The sequence below is a fragment of the Sus scrofa genome, chromosome 16 (assembly GCF_054392235.1).
Source record: "Sus scrofa isolate SSC_HxYL_T2T_F1_AM1 chromosome 16, Sscrofa_HxYL_maternal_Yorkshire_Landrace_v2.0, whole genome shotgun sequence".
NCBI classification, from domain to species: Eukaryota; Metazoa; Chordata; class Mammalia; order Artiodactyla; family Suidae; genus Sus; species Sus scrofa.
Window position 1 is genome coordinate 88326062 of NC_139398.1, and position 26468 is coordinate 88352529.

The 26468-nt window shown below is 49.4% G+C and overlaps 1 protein-coding gene across 1 annotated transcript in view; it reads right to left on the reverse strand.

Annotated features, from left to right (window-relative positions):
- Positions 1 to 9588: 9588 nt before the first annotated feature.
- Positions 9589 to 26468, reverse strand: part of ICE1 (interactor of little elongation complex ELL subunit 1) — a 58751-nt gene continuing 41871 nt past the window's right edge. Inside the window, exons 15-19 of the mRNA XM_021077125.2 lie at positions 24070 to 24230; positions 20936 to 21126; positions 19266 to 19372; positions 11828 to 11926; positions 9589 to 10578 (exon numbers count right to left, since the gene is read on the reverse strand). Coding sequence (XP_020932784.2) covers positions 10397 to 10578; positions 11828 to 11926; positions 19266 to 19372; positions 20936 to 21126; positions 24070 to 24230 — 740 coding nt within the window. The 3' untranslated portion in view covers positions 9589 to 10396. The remainder of the gene's footprint in view (positions 10579 to 11827; positions 11927 to 19265; positions 19373 to 20935; positions 21127 to 24069; positions 24231 to 26468) is intronic.

Genomic DNA, 26468 nt, shown 5'->3' on the forward strand with positions numbered 1-26468 from the left:
AAAAGACAAATAATAATAATAATTTTTCTTTTGCCTGGATAAATTATTTTGGTATTTCTTGCAGAGAAGTTCAGACGGAGAGAAATCCTCTCTCAGCTTTCATCTCTAAAAATGTAATTGTTTTGCCCCTAATTTTTTAGATTAATCTTCTATTTTAGGAAAATAGTAGATTTACATGCAATGGAAGAGAAACAGAGAGATTCCATATATCAGTTTCCTGATAACAGTTTTTTTACTCAGTTTCCTCCACTAATAACATTGACAAAATTAGAGTATGATATCATAACCAGGGGATGGGCACTAAAGCAATCAAATAACATTCCATCACCACAAGGATTTCTCACGTTGCCCTTTTGAATAACACCTCTCTCTTCTCTTCATCAATGGCCTTTGGTATCCACTCATCTTTCTCCATATTTGATAATTTTGACACTTCAAAAATGAAATGATACAGGATGAAACAGCTTGAGATTGGTTCACCTTTATTTTTAAGGCTACATTTGTAGGATACGGCATTCTGGGTTGACATTTGTATGCATACACATGGTGTGTGTGGGAGTGTCCTTTTTATTTTTTCTCATTGCTGTTTTCTGAGCTCTTTGGGTTTGTGGGTTGATGTCTTTCATCGATTTTAAACCATTCTCAGCAAATATCTCTTAAGCATTTACTCTTCTCCTTTCTCCTTCAGGTGTGTTGGACCATTTGATGTTGTCCCATATATTTAGACACTCTTATATATTCTCAGTTTTTTTTGGGGGGATTGACTTTTTTTTTCTGAATTCACTTGTCCTCAAGTTTACTCAGTGTCTGCTCTGCTGAGTCATTCTGTTATAAAACCTGATGAAATATTTATTTCTGATATTGCAGTTCTCATTTCTGGAATTTCCACTTGATTCATTGTTTGCCATTTCTTTGTGTCTGCTGAAATTCACCATCTCTTCCATATTGTTTACCTTTTCTAATAGACCATTTAGCATATTTCTAGTTACTCTAAAGCTCATGTCAAATAATTCCAACATCTGAGCCACCCATGGGTCTACTTCTATTAACTGTCTTCTTTCTTCATCATGAGATGTCAAAACAGTAGAGACTGAGGTAACTAATATTTCCCTTTAGAAGGGCTCTCTTTTTTTGTGTCTGGACATTGGTTTGGAGTGCCTGAGTACGTTTTTCTATAGTTAAGCTGGGTCTGAGCTTTTTGCTGATTTTGTTTATTTCAGTTCCCTACTTGCTGCACATATTTTAGGGTGGGCTCAGGATCTTCTGTCCTACAGTGCTTTAGTGCTCACTCTAGCAAGATTCCCCAAATCTATTCATGTTTTCCATCAGTTCTCCACAACATGATAGATCTCACTGAGTAATTAATTAATTAATTGTCTTTTTAGGGTCACACCCGTGGCATCTGGAGGTTCCCAGGCTGGGGTCAAATCAGAGATGCAGCTGCCGACCTACGCCACAGCCACGGCAATGCAGGATCCAAGACGTGTCTGCCACCTACAGCACAGCTCATGGGAACACCAGATCCTTAACCCACTAAGCAACGCCAGGGATTGAACCAGTGGCCTCATGGATCCTTGTTGGGTTTGTTACCGCTGCACCACCATGAGACCTTCCTCTCTCTGATTGACAACCTGACCGACAGCTTTGCACATTGTTGATGAGTCCTCTTTACTCTCCAGCCCAGCCGCAGGCTTTTAGACACATGTGAAGATCTTGCTCTGCCCAGAACACCTTGGAGGGACTCCTCCTAGCGCTCCTGTCCACCTGCAGCTATTGTCTGTGCAAAACCTGAAGTGTCTGGGGAGATACCCTCAGGCCTCATGCACATGCCCAGCCCTTGGCAGCTGAAAATCCAGGGTGTCTTTGGCTAACTTACCAATTCTCTCCTTCTTTTGTAGCTGCATCTTCAGCTCTCCGACTGGTTTAGAAAGACTCTAATGCTGTGGCTTCTGCATCTTGTTTGGGTTACTGACAGCAACGGTCTCTTCTCATTTTCTGCATTCTTTTTTTCTTTTTTTTTTTTTTTTTTGTCTTTTCGTCTTTTCTGGGGCCACTCCTGCGGCATATGGAGGTTCCCAGGCTAGGGATCTAATCGGAGCTGTTGCTGCCGGCCTACACCACAGCCACAGCAACACGAGATCTGAGCCTTGTCTGTGACCTGCACCGCAGTTCATGGCAACGCCGGATCCTTAACCCACTGAGCAAGGCCAGGGATCGAACCCGCAACCTCATGGTTCCTAGTCGGATTCGTTAACCACTGCGCCATGACAGGAACTCCTCATTTTCTGCATTCTAACCAAAGAGGCATTTTCACTGTCTCTTACCTTCTATTTTCTCTCATCTTGTGTCTCCGAAGTTGTTTTCTGGGTAATTATATCAGAGCAATCCTATATCCATAGCTCATCATTTGTCCCGTCCCTTGCTTTTATACTTGGAAATGTATGTGTGTGTGTTTCTGTAGCTTTTTTTTTTTTTTCTTTCAGGGCTGCATTCACAGCACATGGAAGTTCTGAGCCTAGGGCTCGAATCAGAGCTGGAGCTGCCAACCTACGCCACAGCCACAGCAATTCCAGATCTGAGCCATGTCTATGACCTACACCACAGCTCATGGCAACACCAGATCCTTAACCCACTGCTTGAGGCCAGGGATTGAACTCGCATCCTTACAGATCCTCGTCAATTTCTTTAACCACAAAGCCATGAAGGGAACTCCTGTAGCCTTTTGTTTTTAGATGTTCTATTTTGTTCTTCAAATCTTCTGTCTGATAAATGCTCCTAATCTCTTATTCTTTTGTCATACTTCATATTCCCCTCTTATTTCTTTAAACATATTAAAGACAATTATCTTACTTATTCCAAACCTGGTAAATAAAACATACACAAACTCCATACCTCAAATACTGACTTCAAACATAGTCTGCTTTTTTTCTGGATCTGCTCACTCATGGAGTGGGTTTGCCTCTGTTTAATAATTTTGTGAGTATGAGTATGAATTCATGCTCCTTGGAACTTCATCTGTGAGGCTGCAGGTGCATCCCTAAAAAAAAGACAAAAGACAAAATAAAATAAAATAAAATAAAATAATAAATTAGTATTTATTTTGGTAGCTGTAAATGTTGATAAGAAAGTGAATATGACTAAGTTTAAAAGTAAATGTATCATTTCTACAAACTTACTTTTACTGTTTGAAAGTTTTTTTTTCTTCTTAGGGCCGTAGCTGCAGCATATGGAAGTTCCCAGGCTAAGGGCCTACACCACAGCCCCAGCAATGCCAGATCCTTAACCCACTGAGTGAGGCCAGGGATTGAACCTGCCTCCTCACTGAGCCACAGTGGGAATGCCCTTTTTACTGTTTTAAATTTCAAACAAGCCCTAATTATTGAAGGATGCTTAAGAATTATTTCTAATTTTAAATTAATCGTTGGGCCGAAATAGACTTTTTTTTTTTTTGTCTTTCTGCCTTTTCCAGGGCCGCTCCCTCGGCATATGGAGGTTCCCAGGCTAGGGATCTAATCGGAGCTGTAGCCCCCGGCCTACGCCAGAGCCACAGCAACGCCAGATCCGAGCTGCATCTGTGACCTACACCACAGCTCATGGCAACGCCAGATCCTTAACCCCCTGAGCAAGGCCAGGGGCTGAACCCGCAACCTCATGGTTCTTAGCTGGATTCGTTAACCACTGAGCCCCGACAGGAACTCCTGACTTTTAAATAATGACTGGAAATGGTTGGTGTTAACTGCTCTTAGAGATTTTTGGGAGTAAAGGTTGACTAAGTCTACCAGCTCAGTCATTCAGAAGAGAAATGCATAATCCAATCTGAGCTCAAGCAGAAACATTGAGGGAATGTCTGGGGTAAAATCTGATCAAGCGGAAGTAAACTAAACACGAAGCTCTTAATACCGTGCTGTTTTCCTTCCTGCAGAAGAAGAAACATCACACGCGGATGCACATAGTGAGTGAGGGGCTGCCCTGGGCTGTGAAAACCAGGCAGGTTCTAGGCTGAGGCCAGAGACCTAGTTGGCATCCAACCTCTGCCGCCGCCAGCTCTGTGCCACCAGGGCCCTCGGACGGGGCCTGGATGGGGCGCGGTGAAGTCGCTGCTGAGGGTCTCTGGAAGACGGTCCCTGTGACCCAGGCCAGGGACAGTGACAGCTGATAGTGTTCTTGCTGCCCTATCCTTGTTAGGTCTGCAGAGGGAGGAACGTGTGAGGCCAAGGCGGTAAAGCAAGAGAGATTTACGAAGGCCTCCGAAAGGGATGGGCTGAGTTCAAGGTGATGCCAGCCTGACTGCGAGGAGGTGCTGGCGGGGATTTGTGGTGGGAGTTTATGCGGGAACTCGGGAACAATAAAGAAGGAGGGGAAGGGAGTTCCCGCAGTGGCACAGCGGTAACGAACAAGACTAGTATCCATGAGGATGCGAGTTTGATCCCTGGCCTCAGTGGGTAAAAGATCTGCTGTTGCTGTGCCTGTTGTATAGGCTGGCAGCTGTAGCTCCAATTAGACCCCTAGCCTCGAAACCTCCATGTGCCACGGGTTCGGCCCTAAAAACAAAACAAACAAACAAAACGTTTGGAGTTCCCATTGTGGCTCAGTGGCTCAGCAGGTTAAGAACCTGACATAGTGTCCACGAGGATGCGGGTTTGATCCCTGGCCTTGTTCAATGGGTTAAGGATCCGCAAGCTGTGGCATAGTTCACAGATGCGGCTTGGATCTTGCACTGCTGTGGCTGTGGTGTAGGCCTGCAGCTGCAGCTCTGGACCCCTGGCCCAGCATCTTCCAGAGAGTGCAGATTCGGCTCTTTAAAAAAAAAGTCTTTCTTGACAAACGAGCAAGCAAACATTCTACAAAGTTAATCGCATGAAATTAATTGCTTCAGTGGTTAACAGAACATGTTGATAACTGTGTATGACCATTCAAAGCAAATTCCCACTTCCCCACCTCCCCAAAACCCCAGAAACAACAACGGGAAAACAATAGGAGTAAAAGCAAACCATCAGAATAATTTCATTCTAGTGGTGAAGGAAATAAATGGTGTCAAATAACAAACCACCAGGATCCTACTGAATTGCTGAGTCAAGCGTGGCCTTTGCTAAGGCAAAGGAACTGTCTCCAGCTCCTGAGCTGAGATTCTCATTATCTGCTCGGGCATTGTCTGTATTTTCTGTAGAAAAAAGTTTTGAGCCCCGCAAAATTCAAAATTCCTGAGGTGACTCAGAAATACCATTTGTAACATCCGTGGCTTGTTACATCCCTGCTACACTGAGACAAACGCGAGCCCCAGGGATGCAAAGAGCCAATTAGAATCCCAAGAGAATGCTGACATCCTGATGCAACCTCCTTTTGAGAGGCAGCCCTGTGCCCCCAGCCCCAGTGAGTCAGGTGAGTTGCACCACGCTCAGGTGAAAGGGGAAGGCTGGGATTTCTCAGCTCTCAAAACGTCCAGGCTGGAGACCCTTCCAAGCCTTCTGGAAGCCTTGCCGCCGCCTCCAGCCGACCGCAGCCTTTCTCTCCACGGAAGTTTCAGGGGAAGCATGTTTGGGAAGAAGAGGCATTGGGTTCGTCTGAAATATACCTTGCTATCCCTTTGTTTCTCTTCCCTCCTAAACCTGTGTTTATCTGCTGGGTGTAGGAGGGCCTCTGGATGGGTGCCCGGTTCTGGGTGCACGAGCCAGGTGCAGCGCGCCCCCTGCTGGGACGCTCAGGCAGCTGCAGGCCCCTCCCGCGAGGAGTGGCGCAAGAGAGCTGAAAAAAGTCAATGTAGTTTCCACTGAACACACTTGAACAGGATTAAAAAAAATCAACTTGAACACCAGGAGCAAGAGTTTTCTTATTTTAAGATTTCTTTCCCCCTCTCCTTTCTCCTCACTTGGTCAGACTGTGGAATTTGAGTGGCAAGAAATGCCAGGTAAGGACGTAATGCAAAGCTCAACCTGTGGATAAAAACACACCATTTACAATAAAAAGCATTTCCTTTTTCGTTTTTTGTCTTTTTAGGGCCGCACCTGCAGCATATAGAGGTTCCCAGGCTAGGGGTTGAATCAGCTGCCGGCCTACACTGGGATCCGAGCCACGTCTGTGACCTACACCACAGCTCAAGGCAACACCAGATCCTTAACCCCCAGAGTGAGGCCAGGGATCGAACCTGCATCTTCATGCTTCCTAGTCAGATTTGTCTCCACTGAGCCCTGACGGGAATGCCTCCTTTTTCTTAAGTGCATTAAAAATGGGATGTACAGCTAAAGAGAGACAGAAAAAAGAAAGTGAACTTACAGTTTCTGAAATTGCATTTATCTTTAGTTTTTTCAATGCCCATATTTCTACTGAGAATAAAGTTATGCATTTCAAAATTGCATCAATATCCAGAAACCTCATTTCCTCATTCCTAAACAAATAGACACATTAAAAATATTATTCTGAATGATTGCCAAGATGACAGGAGCTAAATTTGAGTTTCTTTCAAAATATGAAATAAGAAAGGTCAAGAGCAAATGATTCAAAAATTGTTTTCTGCTCCACTGCTGATTTAGCAAACAGATTGTCAATATGCAAATAACGGCTGGTCCTGGGGTTCAGGCTTTCAGAGAGGAGGCTGGACCTGCCAGGGCCTTGCCCTTTTCCTCTTTCCCTGAAGGGAGCTCCCACTTCGACCCTCAAGGTCCTTGAGTTTCGGGCTGGAAGAGTGGCTACAAACTGACCTGCAGGAGGCGCTGATCACATTTCATAAAGCCTCTGAGCATTTAAAGGCAGGACTCGGGTCCTGTTTGGTTGTCTGGTTTCTCTCTCGGCCGATGACAGCTCCGGAACAGATAGCGTGACTCTAGAGCACAGCCGTCGCCACAAGAGAACTCAACTCTGCTTTTCTAGATGTTTCCGCACTGACGAGGCTCTGGAGCAAGGACATAGCCTGCACTGGCAGCTTGTCCCCAACAGCCCTCCTCGGGGTACTGAGAGCAGTCCGGCCAGCCTTTGGATTATTGACGGGAGCCTCCCCAAATGACAGTGGCTCAGGAACAAGTGTCCTGTGACCTTCCTGCGCTGGTCAGGGGTGGGCCTGGCAGGTGCGTCCACACAGTAGAAGAAACCCTGCCGTTGTGAAAATTATCCTCTCTCTAGAAACTGCTGGGCTCCAAGGGCCCTGCAAGGAGACTGAACTCAAGCCTCTGGTCCAGACAAGAATGACCAGACCCTCGTCATCGCCCCACCGGCTCCTTGTAATACCCCCTGCCCTACTCAAGCCCGCCCCCCTTCCTGCCCCCTCCTCAATGCCCCCTACAGGGCCTTGTACCCTGTGGCCTAGCAGCCCTCTTTCCCCAACCAGTCAGCAGGTCAGCAGGTGTAACCCTGAGCCCTCTCCTCTCTGGATGGCTACCTCCTTTCAGGTTTTGCTGTGTTTTTTTTTAATTTTTTTTTAAGGGCCACACTCAGGGTATGTGGAAGTTCCCAGGCTGGGGGTCGAATCAGAGCTGTAGCCGCTGGCCTACACCACAGTCACAGCAACGCAGGATCCGAGCAGCATCTGCGACCTACACCACAGCTCACGGCAATGCTGGATCCTTAACCCACTGAGCGAGGCCAGGGAGTGAACCTGCGTCCTCATGTAGGCCAGTCAGATTCGTTTCCCCTGAGCCATAACGGGAACTCCTTCCTGCGTTTTTAATAAGGCTGCTTTAAAAAATCTAATCGATGTTGGCTTGGACTTCAGGGAAACATCAGACAAACATCCATGGAGTTGGGAGCTGAGGCGTTCAGGGTGCCTGGGGTGAGAGCCTGGTGGAGACCCTACAAAACAGGGGGTGTCCTGGGCTCAGGAGAGTCAGTGAGAGCAGAGCCTGCGGTTCCCTGGGGGAGGCTCAGCAGGCTCAGCACCGGCCGCAGGAGAAGAAATCTGCCCCCTCCTCCCCGGACCTCGCGGCCTGAGCAGCGCAGGTGGCTGCCGCCTGCCCTCCGACCCTCCAGACCCCATCCAGGCCCGGGCCAGGTGCCGCACCCCTCCTGCCCCACCTGGCCCGCCTCCTGCACCTGCTCCTGCTCATCTTCAAATCACAGGACACAGTGAGTAAGGGAAGTTACTTTTCTTCTGAGATGACCCTGTGCTTTATTTTATTTTTATTTATTTATTTATTTTTTGCTTTTTAGGGCCACCCCCACGGCATACGGAGGTTCGCAGGCTAAGAGTTGAATCGGAGCTACAGCTGCCGGCCTACACCACAGCCACAGCAACACAGGATCCAAGCTGCATCCGTGACCTACACCACAGCTCACAGCCATGCCAGATCCTAAACCCACTGAGTGAGGCCAAGGATTGAACCTGCGTCCTCATGGCTCCTAGTCGGATTCCTTTCTGCTTAGCCACGACAGGAACCCCGCCACCTGCTTTAAATACCCTCCCCACTCCATCTGCTTCCTACCTTCAGCCCCATTTTGCATGAACTTGACTTTTGCCCAGAGGCTCCCTGCCGCCTCCCCTTGGAAGTCTCATGTCCCAAACACACGCCTAGGATTTGCAACTCCTGCCACCGTATCTGGAGCCCCTGTCACCACACCCAGATGCCGACCCTGACACTGGGTATCTTGATTCCTACCTGTCCCGGGACACCAACCACCACCTCCTGACGGGTGTGCCTCCCGCCTCGCCCTCCTCTGTCTGGGTCACAGAGCAGCGTGGGGAACCGGACCCTCACCGGACACCCCTGCTCAAATGAGCAGGACCGAGCCCGGGGCTGCCCAGGTCCCAGAGAGGCAGTTACCTGTGTCACTGAAGAAAGGACACGCGCTCCTTACACAGCGTGTTCTGACCACCCCAGCCTCCAGCCCACACACGGCAGGCTCTTTCCTCCCAGAGCCTGCGCACCTGTCCGGGAGGGAGGCCCCTTCCGGGAGGGAGGCCGGTCCAGGAGGGAGGCCCACCTGGGAGGGAGGCCAGTCCAGGGTCCCCTCCTCTCAAGGCTGGCTGCCTCCTCTCTGGTCCTCACTCACGGACGCGTCAGTTCCTCGGAGGGACCCTGGGCGGGCAGAGGCCAGGAGCGTCCGTGCTCTTGGACTGCACACCTCTCTCCCTCTCTGCACGTAACTGGCGAGCCCGGCTGCTGAGGCGTGAGGGTGACTGCGCAGGACTCCTTTCCACCAACAGAGGACCGGCCTTTGAGAGCTTGGCCACCTCCGCGGCCAGCTCCTCCGGGAAAGGCCCTGGCAGAGAGCACAGCTCCGTCACCATGAGGAAAGAAGGAGCGCGGCAAGGGGAGCTCCCAGAGGCCAGGCGGAGCTGGGCATCAGCCTCTGCTTGTTATTATTACTTACCAGGCGGGAGGAAAGAGGAAGGAAAGAATCACCAAACGTCCTTTTTAAAGGCGGCAACTGTAGTTAAACGTCCGATCCCGAGGGCCCATCAGCGCTCATCTGGTGTCTGATGCCCCCGAGAGCATCGCGGTGAGCCGGCAAAGCCAGGGAGCTCCCACTCCTGGGAGGGGGGCGCCCGTGGAAGGCGGGCTCTTCCAACTTTGGCGCCGAGGACTTGGTCGCCCTTGGTTGGATGGAAGTAAGGCTACGTGTCACTCGGCGCTGATGAGGACAATCACGGGCATGGCTTACTTTTATTTTTTTATTATAAAAACACATACAAGAGTTTTAAGAAATGATGAATATAAGACAAATCAGGACCACGGTGAGTTATTAAACCCATTTTCTATGTACAAATACTAAAATTCCCAAAGTGGAATATCATCAAATGTGAGACACATTATAGGCTGTCCGTATGTACACGGCCCGCGCAGGGCTGCGCGCGTGGGCAGGGAGCCACACCCGCGCAGCTCTCCTCCGCGGTTCTCCTTTTCCTGATACAGAGTTAAATATTTGTAAGGAACTTTAGAGACACGGAGAAAGGCATTCCAAGAAGCTTCTAAAGGCTCTCCCTGTTCTGCCCCCTCTGCTCAGCACACCAGGCCTTGGCGAGAACGCTGTAGCCCGTTTCCAGCTGAGACAGGGGAAGGGTCTCCTAGCTCTGCTGTAGCCTCTCCGTTTCTGTCCTGGTTAGTCCTGCGGGCACAAAGTCCAAACTGGCTCAGAAACCAAATCAATGCTTTTATAATAAATTCATTACAAAATGCCACTTGATTTTAAAAAGCCACTAAAAGGACACTTTCTGCAGCAAAAAAAGGGCTAAGTTCAAGTGTTTGTTGTTGGACCAAGACACAACAAACTACAATCCACGTGTCGTATGATCGCAACAGCTTAAGTGAAATGTGTTCAGTCCAGGGACGCGCAGCCACCGCGCCGACAGCCCTGGGCGCGGACGCCCCGGGCGCCTGGCTCGCTCGCACCTCTCTGGACCGCGCTCTGCACCCCGGAAGCTGACGCATGTGCTTCCCCGGGAAGGCACTTCTCCGGGCGCGGCGGGCGGTCAGCTGCGCTCCGGGGCGCACAGCGCGCGGACCTCCTCCAGCGAGCCCAGCACGGCGGCGGGGACGCTGCGGGGAGTCTCTTGGCGCCAAGCTTCCAGGATCTTGGCGATCTCCTCCGGGTTGCTGGGGCTCAGGTCGCACAGAGCGTACACGGCTGCCAGCTGAATGCCCCAGGGTATATCTGAAAAGAATCTCCACATCAGTCATCGCACAAGAAAAACCTCTGTTATTCAGAACTTTAAAGCGGTTCATCTACTCGAATACAGACGACTTCTCTGCGACAATGAAAAGTATTTTTTTAAAAACCCACCATGAAAAAGTCCCTTCTACAACGGGGGGAAAAAACCCAAAGCAGCACCGCTCCTCCGCACAGGTCCCTGGGCCAGCCTGTACCCCCAGGACGGCGAGCTGGCGCAGAGGGCGCGGGGCCCCGAAGCTGTCCTCCCATGATCAGTGCGCAGCCTTCCGGGCAGCTCTGGGGGCGGGGGGGGGGGGGGGGGGGGGTGTCACCCCCATGTTTAAGTTTTAATGACATGGGGGTCCCAAAGCGTTCCTCAAATAAATGCTCCTCTAGACCCGCAGGAAAAGCGCCTGCAGATGGACTTAGGGCTCGGAGAACACGGCGGATGGAGAACAAACCAAACGCTGCTGCTGGTCGCTCTCACTCCCCAGAGCGCAGCCGGTGAACACAGCCCGCGGCGCTTAACTGTGCACAGCGGCTACGAGCGTGGAGGTCGCGGTCCAGGCCCAGGTCCAGAAGAGTCGCCTCCAGAGCGCTCGCAAGTTTATTTAGGGGTTACTTAGTTCAAACTTAACTCAGTTGAATTTTAAAGCTTAATCCACTGAACGAATTTAGTTTAAAATATTTGAGTTATTTCATTGCAATTTCTTATTAAATATATAAGCTGTTGTGAGTGATGCAACACCCAACGGGGCAAACTACTACTATTTACAAGTAAACAAACATCACCACAAACCCGAACAGTCAAGTGTCAATGCCAAAATGGTACATAGGACTGTAGCTTTTAAAATTATTCTTGCCCTGATCTGCAAGGTAATTAGAGACTAGAGCAGGGCACACAGTAAAGACTACAACAAAGCCTAACAGAAAGGGCGGAGTGATTCTAAAGTAAGTGTAGTAGGAAGAGCACGTGGCACTGTGTAAAGAGCTCCAGACCTCAGCTGGTTTCCTGTGTATAAAACCATCAGAGCCGCCCCCGCCCAAGGGTCACCCCCAGAAGAGCCACCCCCAGGAAGGCGGTTCTGGGGACCCCGCGAGGGCGCTGTGGGGCAGGGCCAGCCTAACCCAGAGGGGCAGGCGTGAGGCCCCAAGGCTCCTTCTGAGAAGAGGGTCTCCTGCGGCTCAGAAATGCCCAGCCCAGCACGGCGGGCGGGCGAGCCGGCAGCCACTCTCCTGGCCCCTCCCTTACCTTCGTCCTGGGCGTGCTGGATGAACATGCCGATCACCGCGCTGATGTTCTTCACGGCGGATGGAAACCCTTCCTTCAGACCCAGCTGACCTAAACGACCTGGGGGAGAAAAGACACCAAAACATAACACATCGTTGGTTCCACGTTAACTTTCCATAGGAATTTAAAACTCTTCCTTCCTGTTAATGCGACGTACATCACAGCAGCATCAGCAGCGGAAGCTAAAAGGAGTCCCTCTTCTTAAACGGAGCCAGGTTAACCAGCAAGCGTCAAGACTCCCTGAAGCACCATCTGTCTGGGGGTGGCGTGGGGGTGGGGGTGGGACGTGACTCACCCGCCCTCCTGTGATCCGCACACACAGACGGTGCTCACCGCTGCTTTCCGGGTTATCACACAATAAACGGAGTCAAGCGGAAGGAACGGTTTCAGCCAGCAGGCTGCGTGAAATAAATTTCTTTCTTTTTCATTTTCATGTATTTATTTGTATTTGCTTTTTAGGGCTGCACCCACGGCATATGGAAGTTCCCAGGCAAGGGGGTGGAATCGGAGCTACAGCTGACCGTCTACACCACAGCTCACAGCAACGCAGGATTCCCCGACCCACTGAGCGAGGCCGGAGATCAAACCCACCTCCTCACGGATACTAGTCGGATTCATCTGCTCTGCGCCACAACCGGAACTGCGAAATGACTCACTTGTACTGGGTGAGCAGGCTAAACCAACAGCACACTTTGCTCTTCCAGTGGAGTTGTCTAATGCAACCTCTGTTCTCGCGCAGAGCAGCGGCTCCCCAGTGTGCTCGACAGAACCCAGGAGTCCTCAAGGTCAAAACTACTTTCCCAAGGACACTCTCTAGTTCTCTGCCTGCTTCCCAAGTGCTGAGATGGGTACCCATGGAGAAGGTGGGGAGACCAGACAACTGGACCCTCAGCACCAGTTGGGACAGTGGGACCAGCGCTGCAAGGGGGTCACTCTCCACTGCCAGGCACACGACCAAAAAGCTAGCTTCACCGCGAATGCCCTGGATGAAGCAGTAACCGTGACGCTCATGAAATCCAGACCCGGTACACAACTCTTCCGTGTTCCGTGCGTGGAGTGGGAAGGGCGTGCGAGGCAGGCCCGGGGCGCCCTGCACACTGGCTGCCAGCAGGAAAAGCACCTGTGCAGCCACTTCGGCTGCGAGGGGAACTGGGTGCCATTCCTGTGAAACCCCTATTTCTACTGAAAGAGTGACTGACACACTAGGGCTGTTTAGACCGAGACACACATTTTCTCAAAAATGAGTAGGGTGAACCTGTCACTGCAAAGAAATTTATCATTATTGTCAATGGTAAAATGGGAGCTCTTAAAGCAAAATGAGAATTCTGGATAAACTTCCATTGGCTACCCTAAGCCTGACAGCTTCAAATACTTAAGATTTCTCTGATGAGATCAGTGATGATAGGGCTGTGGAATCATTATTTTCCAAGTGAGCAGCACGGGTTACAAAGTCACGAGTGGGCAAAAGCCCCCTTCGCATGTCAGCTAGAGCCTGGGTTTTCATGCCACACAGCAGCCAGGTTCATCCACGAGGTTTCAGATTTCACACTGCAACTTGTCTCTGAGCAAGTTTCACTTGCTCAGTTCCACACCATGACCTGAAAGGACTGTGAAAGCACTCTTGTTATCAACTCCATGTCTCTAAGAGACTGGATTTTCTTCAGATATGTCAGCCAAGGCAACAGGCAGCCAGAGGCTGAATGCGCAGCAGCTACGGGAGACCAGCTTTGCCAGGAATGCGGACAGCAGAGAGGTCTGCAGCAAGATATGCGCCATTCGGCTCACTCTAGTTTTGTTTCAGCAATAGTTATTGCTCATTTAAGGACTCACTTATGTTAATGGTCATTTATTATTATTAAGGTTTTTTTTTGCTTTTTAGGGCTGTACTTGCAGCATATGTTAAGTTCCCAGGCTAGGGGCTGAATCAGAGCTGCAGCTGCTGCCCTACACCACAGCCACAGCAATGCCGAATCTTTAACCCACTGAGTGAGGCCAGGGATCCAACCTGCATCCTCATGGAGACAAGGTCAGGTTCTCAACCCACTGAGACACAAAGGGAACTCCCTATTATTATTCATTTTAAATGAATAGCTATTTGTTAAGTCCCAGTTTTATTTTGTTTTAATTTTTTTTGTCTTTTTTTTTTGCCTTTTCTAGGGCTGTTGCCGTGGCATATGACGGTTCCCAGGCTAGAGGTCGAATCGGAGCTGTAGCCACTGGCCTATACCACAGCCACAGCAATGCGGGATCCCAGCCGTGTCTGCAACCTACACCACAGCTCATGGCAACGCTGGATCCTTAACCCACTGAGCCAAGCCAGGGATCGAACCTGCAACCTCATGGTTCCTAGTTGGATTTGTTAACCACTGAGCCATAACAGGAACTCTGAGTTCCAGTTTTAATTAATGCAATAATTGATACATAAAACCTGGAGTGATAAAAGCTCTTGGGGGGGGGGTGTCACCAGGGGAACTAAGCAGGACATCATCCACTAGTCCCCACTCACCTGGACCCTCCTGTATTCACAGGGCCCATGGGTACCAGCCCACTCTAGCCGAGTCCTCCTCCTTTGCCCGCCTGACAACACCACCTGCACGCTCACTGCTCTGTGCCCACGTTCTCTCTCAACACTCAGAACAGCCGCAGGCTTCTGGGGGAAGCAGGCCATCAGCCCCACCTCGGCGCTGACTGGTCAGACAGGAACGTGACTGCTGTGGGAAGTGGCTCAGGGCTGGTTCCACGCACCCTGAACGCTGTGACACGCAGCACACTCGGTACATTCCTACTGACCAATGACCTCCGGATAATTCCTAAGCCAGGATGAAACTGCAAACCTCTGGATAATCCCTTGGAAAGTCTCTCACTGAGGCTGAAGAGTAATGTACCTCGGGGATCAGAAATTTCCTTTCTTTCAAAGACCAGATATTTCTTAAGTATCTCCTGGCGATTAGCTCCAAGGGCTAAGCGCAAGCCCCCAGAGCAGGGACAACATATCAGGAGCTCCATGCATGACTCACAGCAGAGAAAGGACAGGGCGTACGCCCAACACGGACGGCTATGGGGTCACTCGGCTATGGGATACGCGTGTGTCTACAGATAACACATGACTATGTTACAATGGCTCCCTTTCTTTTAATTAAAAATGTGGAGTGAGTTGGGTTTTATAAGCTATTTAAGTTGACAGAGCTATCCTTTTATAAAATAAAAGGAAATCATAAGTCAGAGGTACTCAGTTTTGGGGAAAAGATTCCAATATATGATGACAAAGATGATGGACAAATGTGCACAACAGACGGGAGGAAAAGCTCCCCTCGAGAAGGAGTGCGAGTGAGCCCGGGGCAGCTCGGCCATGCTAAAATTCAAGTAAGAAACGAGGAGTTCATCTCAATGTCAAGGACAGCCCGCTCCACACTCCGGGAAGCCCGGGGGAGCTGGGGCCGCAGGGGAGGGGACCCTGTCCACAGGCAGCCCTCAGAGCAAGACCGTTACCCAGGGGTTTCCTCCAAGGTTTTAAGGTGCGGGGATGTTATGGAAAGGATGAGTCAGAACAACTGCAAAGACAGCTGAAAGATGGGGTGAGACACTGGCTAGACACCAACAAGCCGTGGCTACCGCAGCCGCACTGGCAAAGGCCTCACAAGAGGAACTGCTCTCCGGTCAAGGCTCTGCTAACACAGCTGGGCCAAGCTCCTTGGGCAAGCGTCACTAGAAAGCTCTACCCCAGTGCATCCAGCGGCCGGCAAACTTCCGTCCCTTCCCACCGAGGGGCCACCCCACCCTCTCCAGGCCTGGGCTCGGCCAGGACCCCTCGGCCTGGAGCAGGCTCTCCCAGTCCTGCACATTCCCCCGGGCCTGGAGCAGCCCAAACACGACACACGACGCTCGTTCGTGCCTTGCTGCCACGTGAGGGAGGTTAGGAGAAACCCGCCTGGACATCCCACGTGCCCGTCTGCTACCAGCGCTGCTCACACCCCAACCCAGCATTAGAGTACACGGGATCCTTCAACAGAAGCTTGTTCTATCCCCATGGTTTACAAATCCGGAGTTAAGAATACAGACAATTCCTTTCTTTTATGAATGAGTGCTGTGCGGCTTCATTTTTTATCACGAAATCCCAGCCAACCAACGTATCTGAAAAATCACCCAACTTCATTCTCTGTCAAAATCCTTCGTAAGAGTCAGCCTCAGGAACTGCAGGAAGCTGCTTCTTAGAAACAGTTCAAACTCCAACTCAGACGGGTGTGCGGGGAGGTGAGTGCACATCCCCCCCAAGGCTGCTTCTCAGGGTTCTGCCCCATCTGCAGAGTTTCTGCTCTCCTGCCCCCCCGCCGCCCCCATCACGGGGCGCCCAGCACTGGCTTTGTGCAAATCAGGGAGGCCTTCGGCACCAAGACACCCAGAGCAAGAGTTCCCATCGTGGCGCAGTGGTTAACGAATCCGACTAGGAACCATGAGGTTGCGGGTTCGGTCCCTGCCCTTGCTCAGTGGGTTAACGATCTGGCGTTGCCGTGAGCTGTGGTGTAGGTTGCAGACGCGGCTCGGATCCCGCGTTGCTGTGGCTCTGGCGTAGGCCGGTGGCTACAGCTCCGATTGGACCCCTAGCCTGGGAACCTCCATATGCCGTGGGATCGGCCCAAGAAATAGCAACAACAACAACAACAAAAAAAGACAAAAGACAAAAAAAAAAAAAAAAAAAAAAAAAGACACCCAGAGCAGCAAAGCTCAGCCTGGTTCCCCCGCCCCGCCGACCCGCCCTCTGCACCCCAGTCTTCCAGGTGTGTCAGCTGGACCTGGTCCCTCTGCAGACTAAGCCGTGTTCTCGGTCCTAACGCCGGATCTTATTTTGACACTGTACTTCCTTTCTTATTAGCCATCCTTTATTCTACCTTTTTTTAACTTACATGTTATTTTATTATACAATATTACTAACTATATATTAAATATACATTATTTCTATAGTGTAAATATATCATATACCACTCTTAGTTATGTAAATATACACATATTACCCTAAATAATATATATTAAATGTTATAAACTCTTTTCTAAGCAGCTATATTTCAAAGATGTAAAGAATAAATTAGCCTGAGTTTGACTAAAACTTACAATCAGGTTTTCTCCCTACAATTACACATCCTTGTTTTTAGATTAAACTATTAACATATAACTCTTAATCGTGTGAGGTACTTTTAAAGGTACATATTTGAAAGTTATTTCCACAGTCTTGTGCAACTTTGGTTGACCCTGAGAATTTGTACTTTTAAAAAAGTTTTTCAGGAGTTCCCGTCGTGGTTCAAGGGAAACCAATCTCACTGGTATCTGTGAGGTCACAGGTTTGATCCCCGGCCTTGCTCAGTGGGTTACGGATCCGGCGTTGCCGTGAGCTGTGGTGTAGGCTGGTGGCTACAGCTCCAATTCCACCCCTAGCCTGGGAACCTCCACATGCTGCGGCAGTGGCCCTAAAAAGACAAAAAGACCAAAAAAAAGCTTTTTAGGCAATTCGGACAATCAGCCAAAGCTGATAAAAGCTCCGTGAAGAAGACAACCACACGCGAGGCCACCCCCCCCCCCCCCGCCCCCGCCCCGGCCACACAGACTGCTTCCCCGGACGGGGTCAGCTGCCAGAAACACAGCTTCCACTCCTGCTCCCCTTCTTGCTAACAGTCGATAAATACTCTTATAAAGAGACAACCACTGCAATGTAACAGATAAAATCACAGGGTGTTTCCTAAGTGGGGCTTCAAAGGTACCATATTCTAGCAAATGCCAGAGATACTTCAGCCAGGTCAACACATTAGTATTTATAGACTTAACATGTTCGTTGCTTAAATTCGAGAAAAGGTTTCTCAATTTAGAATGAATTAGTTCAAAGAATTCTTTCGTGAATCCGTAAGAGAAGCCACTACAGAAACCAGAATTTCCAGACACATCGGTGGCACCACCTGATGGCTAAAACCTCTGTCACCAGCCCGTCTGGGTCCCTGCTGATCCCGCTCTGGGCTGACGCTGCTCCTCAGGGCACCCTCATCCGAGGGGTTCTCAAGCCCATCTTGCAAAGCACCCACGGGGCAGGTTCGTCACCCCTCCACACCTTCACGTTCCTACTTGGTTTCTTCATTCCAAGTGTACGTTTGGTCATTTCCAGTGGAAATGAGGTGTCCACCTTGAACCAGGTTGTTGTCTAGACCCAGTCTATATGTCTGTGTAGTACAACGTCCCTCTGTCTGCACACAAAGTGCTCATGATGCAGGAACGCACATTTGCAGGAACAGTAACAGAATCAGCTCGGGTTACTCTATTTCCTACTGTGATCTATTTACAAGACCAACTTAACAATTCTCAAACCACAGTTCAAATGGCACTGTCTTGGAGTTTTTATTAAACTCCAAAGGTACTTGACCGTCAAGACACAGAGTTCCCATTGTGGCTCAGCGGGTTAAGAACCCAACTAGAATCCATGAGGATGTGAGTTCGATCCCTGGCCTCGCTCAGTGGGTTAAAGGTCCAGCGTTGTCGTGAGCTGTGCTGCAGGTTGCAGACGAAGCTCCAATTCGACCCCTGCTCTGGGAACTTCCACATGCAGCAAGGGCGGCCCTAAAAAGAAAGAAAGTCTTGACGACGACCTGCGAGGATCTAAAGGGCCCAGATGCAGAAATCAAATGCACCTTGTTGTGCGTGGCCAGTAGACACCGGCAGGCAGAGAAGTCAGGTCAGAGTGAGGAGAGCCTTCTAACGTGAACAGATCCCATCACGGAGAACGATGCAGGGACTGGAGGGCAGTTTGTCAGAGATGGGGTAAAGAGGAAAAAGCAGTTGAAACGAAACTAAAGACTTTCAGGCGAGAGGGAGGAGCAGAACTAACTGACCACTGAGGCCTTCAGATCTGAGATTGGAAAGAACCTCAATTTCATTGAAAATATTTTTAAACAATGACTTTAATTTCTGTGTGTTCAGCTCAGAATATTCAGAAGCAACATAAAACTAGTTCCCAATTATGTAGGTGTATAGTTATCCTTACTAAGCAAGCATGAAAAACAACAAGTGCAAGCAGGGAAAGACATACTAATTCTATAAATCAAATGAGACTATAGTTTACAGCAATTTATGTATCCTGGTATGTCTATGTAAGTATGTGCATGTGTGTGTGTTAAAATTATTATCTGAGAATCAACTTATTAAAAAATACACAAACATGAAAAATCTTAAACCTCTGACAAAGTCAAAACATTTTTAAAGCGTATGAGTAATGAAAACGAATTCAGTGCACAAGTACCTACTCTGATGGCTGTAAAATCAGTCATTATAGTGCAGTTTCAGCCAACAGGTGTTATTATACACCTATTCTCCCGCCAGGATACCATCAATAACGAGAACAAATTTGACACAAGAGACAACTCACCAATGAGCCTCAGTACTGACGCTACGATGATGTCAGGCGTGTACGCGATGTTTGCATGTCCTTTTCTGTATTTTATCCACTTATCCATCACAGGCCACAGCTCCTTGCTGCAAATAACAACGACAAATACCTATAAGTGCATGGATGAATGCATATGAAGGATGCACACCCATCATCACTCAAGCAGTGAGGACTTAGCTTAAAAATGGTCCCTAGGAGACAGTCAGTCAGGGCAGAGGAGCTTCTGAAGAGGCAGCGCTGTAGGCCAACACGGGAACACCACTGAAGACCACACGTCTGCCCTCTTTCAGGATCTCCGTGCCCACGCTTGCATCTTTATTGTGCTGTAACCCCTTCCACAAGGCTTCACCTATGCTGAGGTGCTGAAGAGTGTCTGGGGCATCCAGATGTAAGGCAGCGTCTGTGCTCTAAAGCCCAGTGTCCCCGGGAAGAGCTAATAAGCTGTGTTTTGAAAAAGAACTAAACCAGAGCAAGTGAACCACACTTTACATGCACGGAAGAAACGTTCTACCGGCTGAAAACAGTGGCAGGTCCTCTTTGCTTTCTCTTTTTAAAAATGTATTCACTGGGAGCTCCCATTGTGGCTCAGCTTTTTCCAGAAATTCATAAACGTCAATCAGATTGTACTAAACTCTTCCGTCTGGCCTCTTTAAAGCCGTGCATGTTCTGTTGACAATTCGCCCACATTCTTGCTTGGACAGGTAGTTTGAACACGCCCTTTCACGACTGGGTAGCAGTGCATCACATGGACAGACCACAGTTTGTCCCCCTCCCCCATGGAGAGACGTCGGGGTTAGTTCCAGCTTTAGGCTGCAGTGAGTGCTGCTGCTTTGGCCATCCCCGTACAAGGCTTGGTGGACAGATAGCTGACCTCCCTTGGGCGCAAGCCTGGCAGTGGACTTATGATTTTTTGGTGACGTTTAGGTGCACAGTTTTCCTCGAGTGTCAAGAAGGGAAAAGGGAGTAAGAGAGCCGTCGTCCACAGGAGGCACTCCTCAGGCATCTCAAAGATACAGGCTATACATTCTTTGGTGAAGCCTTTGCAGTGAGTCCTTTGTGAAACCAGCCTTTCTCAGTCAGGGTTGTAAGAAAATTAAGAGTCATCATTAACTACAGAATGACTATTGAACTATTTCTCCCATTCTCCAAAGATGCTGCCAAGGCAGATGTACGAGAAAAGTTAACTCATCACATCAAACAGGTGCCTGAGCGCATGAGGCTCTGTGAGAAGAGCTGCCAACTGTCGCGTTAGCATTTCTCCGTCCTGTGGGCTCCCCACGGCGCCAGCACGTTAGGATAATGGTCACTGCGTCTCACTCCACGCTCGATCGCTGAGCACCTGTTCTGCGGGCACTGCTCCCTCCACCTGCGGGGGCCCAGTGAACCCAAGTCCCCCTGCCTGCGATTCGCTTTCCTCCGGGTGAAGACAGTAAAACAGAATACAATGAAAAGGAGGGAAAGAAAGGTACCATAAAAACCAAGCGAGGGGATGTGGTAATGACACAAGCCCTTGAAGGGCAGCTTTACCAACCCCCATCCCGATCACAATGTCATCCGTCAATGGTCCAGCTGCGTGACACGGCTGCACCAACACGACGCCAACCACCCCTCGGCAATGACCCAACAGACCGACAGTTCACATGACCCACCTGATGATGTTGTCGTGGGTCCACACCCACCTCTGGTGGCAGCACAGCAGGTCGATGGCACTGATGTACTCCCACGTGTTGTCACTCAGGTCTTCTCCGAACTTTTCGCTGGACTGAAACTCTGTGTTTGGACACAACTGTATGGTCAGAAGCAGCTTAGAGACCATGAAGCCCACATCTAGAGGAGCGTTCTAGCAGATGAAAGAGAAAAAGAAAAAAAAAAAAAGGAAATTTAGAGTTTTAAATACAACACATCTTATGTGAGTTATCTCAAGGAGCAGAACAAGCATCAGATGAATAATCACTTAATTTTAAAAGACACTGTTTGAAAGTTGTGTTCTGAATAAGGAACTATGTCCTAGCTTAGTCATAATGCCTGCCCTAAAATGATTACACAATGGTGGTTGCCAGATAAAAAAGCTCCAGCCTGCTGCTGTGGTGCAGCAGGTTAAGGATCCAGCATTGTCACTGCAGCACCTCGGGCTGCTGCTGTGGTACATGCTGGATCCCTGGCCTGGGAATTTCTGCATGCAGAATGCAGAATCCAGTCCAATAGGAAAGCCACTGCAATCCAGAGAGGAATGCAAGTTTTCATGAACTCAAATCAGAGAATTAAAGTTACAAGGCTATAATAAAAGCAATTTTAATCTTTAAAAAATTCCTTAAATTCATTGTCATCTTTCTGACCAATATTAGTCTGCTTTTTCCAGGAAGTCATAAAAGTCAATGAATCGTACTAAACTCTTCCTTCTGGCCTCTTTAAACCCGTGCATGTTCTGTTGACAATTCGTCCACATTCTTGCTTGGACAGGTAGTTTGAACACGCCTTTTCACGACTGGGTAGCAATGCATCATATGGACAGACCACAGTTTGTCCCCCTCCCTCATGGAGAGACATCTGGGTTAGTTCCAGCTTTAGGCTGTAACGAATAATGCTGCTGTGGCCATCCCCGTACAAGGCTTGGTGGACAGATATTTGACCTCCCTTGGGTACAGCAGTGGATTTATAATTTTTTTCTTGTGTTATTTTCAAGTTGGGATTCATTATTAAAAAGAACAGCGAGGTTCCAATCTTCTCTTATACCCAAAAAAGACTGAAATTTAGTTGGTTCTTTAAAGACTAGGTAAAATTTCAAGTGGAATCTACACATGCTTCTCATATATTAAATTTTGAATCACCTTTTGAACATTTTATAACCGAAAACAATTGGTTTATTCAGGTGTTCTCACCTTAAAACCAGTTCTGACCCTGTTTATGCTGCTGAGCAATCCTCCGAGGCTCCTGGGCCGAGGCCAGAAGGCTCCGGGCAGGGCTCTCCTCTCCCTCTCCCGGCACCTCCACTCCCGTCCTCTCTCGCCCTCTGCAGTCCGGACTTGGCCTGTCTCTTTTTCATTAATCTGAACTGTTATCTCTTCAGTAGGATTTTTAAAGGCATTTTTTTGTTTTTTACTTACCATTATTACCTTTTAAACTATGTTCTTTTTCTCTAAGATTCCTTCTCAAAGTTTTAATTTTTAAGATGATTATCAGGCAGCTTTATTTATTACTTGTTTAGTAACGAAGACTCTTAAACCATCTCAATGAGTGTAAGTTTTCCAAAAACGAGGGCTCTTTGGAATAAAGGGTTTTCCTTCCGATGATTTTTTAAAAAGAACGCTGATTTTACTTTTGAGTTTCTATTTGGTTGCAGATTGCCCATGACTGTGCATCTAAATCTCCAGGGCATTTTTATGGAATCTTTTAATTATTTATGTCTAATTTTACTGAATTATTGCCAGAGAATCTTGGGTGTAGAGTTTTTAGTTTTTAAAGATTAAGGTTTTCATGTAGTCAAATTCATGACTGGTTTTTGCAAATGTCAAGACATGAAAAAAATACACAGTGTTCATTCAAGGTGGCTTTTTATATTATTGAAATCCACTATCTTTTTACTGATTTTTGTGTATTACATCTACTGAATTATTTGACAGAACTTGGAAGTTTTGGACTATAATGGCACCCCCCCAGCAGGATTCCTCATTTTTTTATAGCTCTGATTTTTTATTTTTATTTGCTATGATACAGGCTAAATAAATTACAGTTATTAACATGCTTCGTAAATGCTGTCTTTTGTCATCAAATCCTATCTGGCTGCATTCTGATCAGGCCAAAGGCGAAGGCTTAGGGCCCACGCAGGGCAGGACAGGGCAGTGGTGGCCGCGCAGGTGCCCTCGGGGGTGGGGATGTGTGTGTGGAGGCAGGAGGGCTCCTCTGACCGCTACGTGACTGCCTGGCCTCTGACGGCAGAGGCATTCTGGTCTGTCCATGGTGGATTGATGAAGAAGTGACTGCAGACTCGCTTTTTAATGTTTCCCCGACATTTGTCCACCAACAAATGTTTTTTCTTTTTATAAGAAAAGAGGCTAATGAATATTAATAAAAAAGGACTAAATTCAGGAAAGCAAACTGTCATATAAAATTCTACTATATGCATAAGCCAGAATTTTTTTTAAAAGAGGAAAGTTATACATCATTTAAAGAAGAGCAGAGCAAAATAAAAGTTAGTCCCTCGCTGACCTCAATACCTCACTCTTAAAGTTTACCACTAATAACTCAGCATCCAGAGTCTCACCAGAGAAAATGTACGAAGAAGAAACACCAATTGAGGAACAATTTTAGTACATCAGTCACTAAAGAAAATAAAATAATGAAAGAAACCACAGCACACAGCACTTAGGACAGAGACAAACTCCATCAACTGGGAAGAAAAATGCAAAATATCAGATTCAGAAAAGTCACCACAGCAAAGAATGGAGACACCAATCTTTCGCCCGAAGGACCCGCTTAGGAAGCCAACGACTGGTACCTCTTCCGAGCCCTTACGTGCATGCGTCTGTGCGTGTGAGCGTGTGTATGATTCCATCCGCCTTAAGGCAGGACGCAAACTCTGTGCGTTCACACAGTACGCAGGTCTTCGCTTCCCCCAAAGCGTCTCCTGCATCCTTGACGCACAGGCGCAGACTAAATGGCTATTTGAAAGGATCCAACAGGAAGAAGCCCATCTCTGAAAGGTTCATCTCCTCGCATCAGAGCACATGCCAACACCTGTGCGACATCTCGAGGCAGCATCACGGGAAACACGGGGGAGCCTCACCTTCTCCCAGCTGAGGAACGCTCGCAGGCAGTTCAGGACCTCCCCGCGGGCGCGCTGCCGGGCCACCAACTGCATGGCCTGGTTAATCGCCGACGGTGAGATGAACACGTCGTGCCACATGTTGGCGATGAACAACGTCAGTTTTTCAGACTCTGGAAAATCTGCGAGACAGAGAGCAAGACAACAACCTGTACGTCTGGTCAAGAGCGCAAATGACAGACGGCAGATCTCCCGGAACGATTCCCCCCCGCGCGCGCGGGGCAAGGCCGCCTGCAGCTCAAAGGTGGGAGCCTGGGGAGGCCGGGCCTCCGTTATTTCAACTCGGCCTCCACCCCCCCCGCCCCCCAGCCAACCTGTCCCTCAGCAAAAGCTCTTTCATCCAATCTGCAACACAGCGCAGGGCACACACCCCCCCAGAAAGAGCAAGAAAGGCCAGCTGGAGAAGAAAAGGAAGCCTCCCCTCTCTTCCCAGACACCCCCGCTGAAAGGCACGTGCCCCCCAGCCCCGGGCAGTGCTCTAGGCACTCGCAGGACGGAACTCACTGGAAGCACGGGAGGCTTTCCCTGGGAAGGGATGTTTCTAATAAATTATGACATTCTAATAAATTATGTAATTTCTAATAAATTATGTAATTCTGGGAAATACCTTTTCTAGCACCATGCTCATCTTTTCTGTTTACTCGACTTAATCAAGGTATAACTTACGTACGATAAAATGCCCTCTTTTAAAGCTGACAGCTGTGGGATCGGACGCATGAACCCGCCCAGGTCCCCCCACCGCGGTCAACAGAGAGGACACCTCCACCAGCTCCACGCCACGGCCCGACCTGCCGGTGAAGCCCTTCATTCCAGACACGGCCAGGCCCGCGCTGCGTCCGCCCTCTCTCCGCGTCCCCTGGGGAAGGGCCTGGGCGAGCGCGTCCTCTTTTCCGACTCCCCGCAGCCCCTCCTCTGCCTGCCTGAGTCGCGGCCACTGCCAGACACACCTCGCTTGACGTTCACGCCGCCGCTGACGGATGAGTTTCCAGTTAGGCCATCACGAGTTAGGCTGTGAGGACCTGCGAACTCGTCTATTTGAGACTATGCCTCTTTCTATTGGGCAGAAGTACCTATGGGGGAAATTTCTGTGCCATCTGTAAATTAGCATTTCATTTTATAAGACACTGCCAAAATGTTTTGCAACTGATTCTATCATCAACACAAAGATGTCTGTTCTGTTTTTGTTTTTGTTTTGTTTTTTGTCTTTTTGTCATTTCTTGGGCCGCACCCACAGCATATGGAGGTTCCCAGGCTAGGGGTCTAATCAGAGCTGTAGCCGCCGGCCTACACCAGAGCCACAGCAACGCCAGATCCGAGCCATGTCTGCAACCTACACCACAGCTCACGGCAACGCCGGATCGTTAACCCACTGAGCAAGGCCAGGGATCGAACCCGCAACCTCATGGCTCCTGGTCGGATTTGTTAACCACTGCGCCACGATGGGAACTCCTACATGACCGTTCTGTTTGGCCTGAAGCCCATCGTTGTGGCCTCCCCTGCACCCTTTTCTCCGACTCGGCAGTGTGTTTAGAGGGTAACTCAGGGTGCACCCTCGCTGCGCCATCTGGAGCCGTTCCTTTGAAAACCCTGTGTCCGTGTGGGTTTCCTCCGTCCTGTGCCAGGGCTTCCCAGGCTGGCCCTCTGCTGGAACTCTCTCCCTCCGCCTTCTCTTCTCCTGGCATCTAAGTTCAAAAGTCACGCTGACGAGGAAAGTTTCCCGAACCCCGACACCCCCTCTGCCCACCCCTCCCGGCACCACGCACTCGGTGAGCAGACGCTCAGGAGCGCACACAACACAGCTTCCCGGAGGGAGGATGTAGTGGGAACCAGACAATGTCCCTGTGCCTGCAGAGCACGCGATCCAGCGGAGGAGAGGGCAAACGAGAAGGCTGCCGAGGCACTGGAGGGAGGGTAAGTGCCAGCAAGCCACGCGGCGGAGAACGAGGGGGGCCGGATGCCCGGGGAGGGCCTGAAGGAACAGCGCGACCACCGCAGAGCAGAGGAGACGCTCCCACCCCCAGAACCTGCTGCAGGGAGCCCGGGCCGGGGGGACGCGCAGTCCCTGTCGCCTCCCCGCACCCATGATGTCCTTATCACGTGTCGGCTCCACCGAGACCGTCTTTCTCGGGATCTGGTCTCCAAGGCCCTGACACTCACGGGCACCTGCAACTCTCTGCCCCCGTCGGCGCCTGGGAGGATGAAGCATTGGAGCCGGCCGCGAACACAGCCCCCCACTCACCACTCTGCAACTACCCTGGTTTAGAAGACCCCTAACCGACGGTGACAGCAAGTACCAACCTCGGCGAGACCCCTGATGTCGGGGGAAGTTGTATCTGTGCGTCATCCCTCTGGTCACCAGG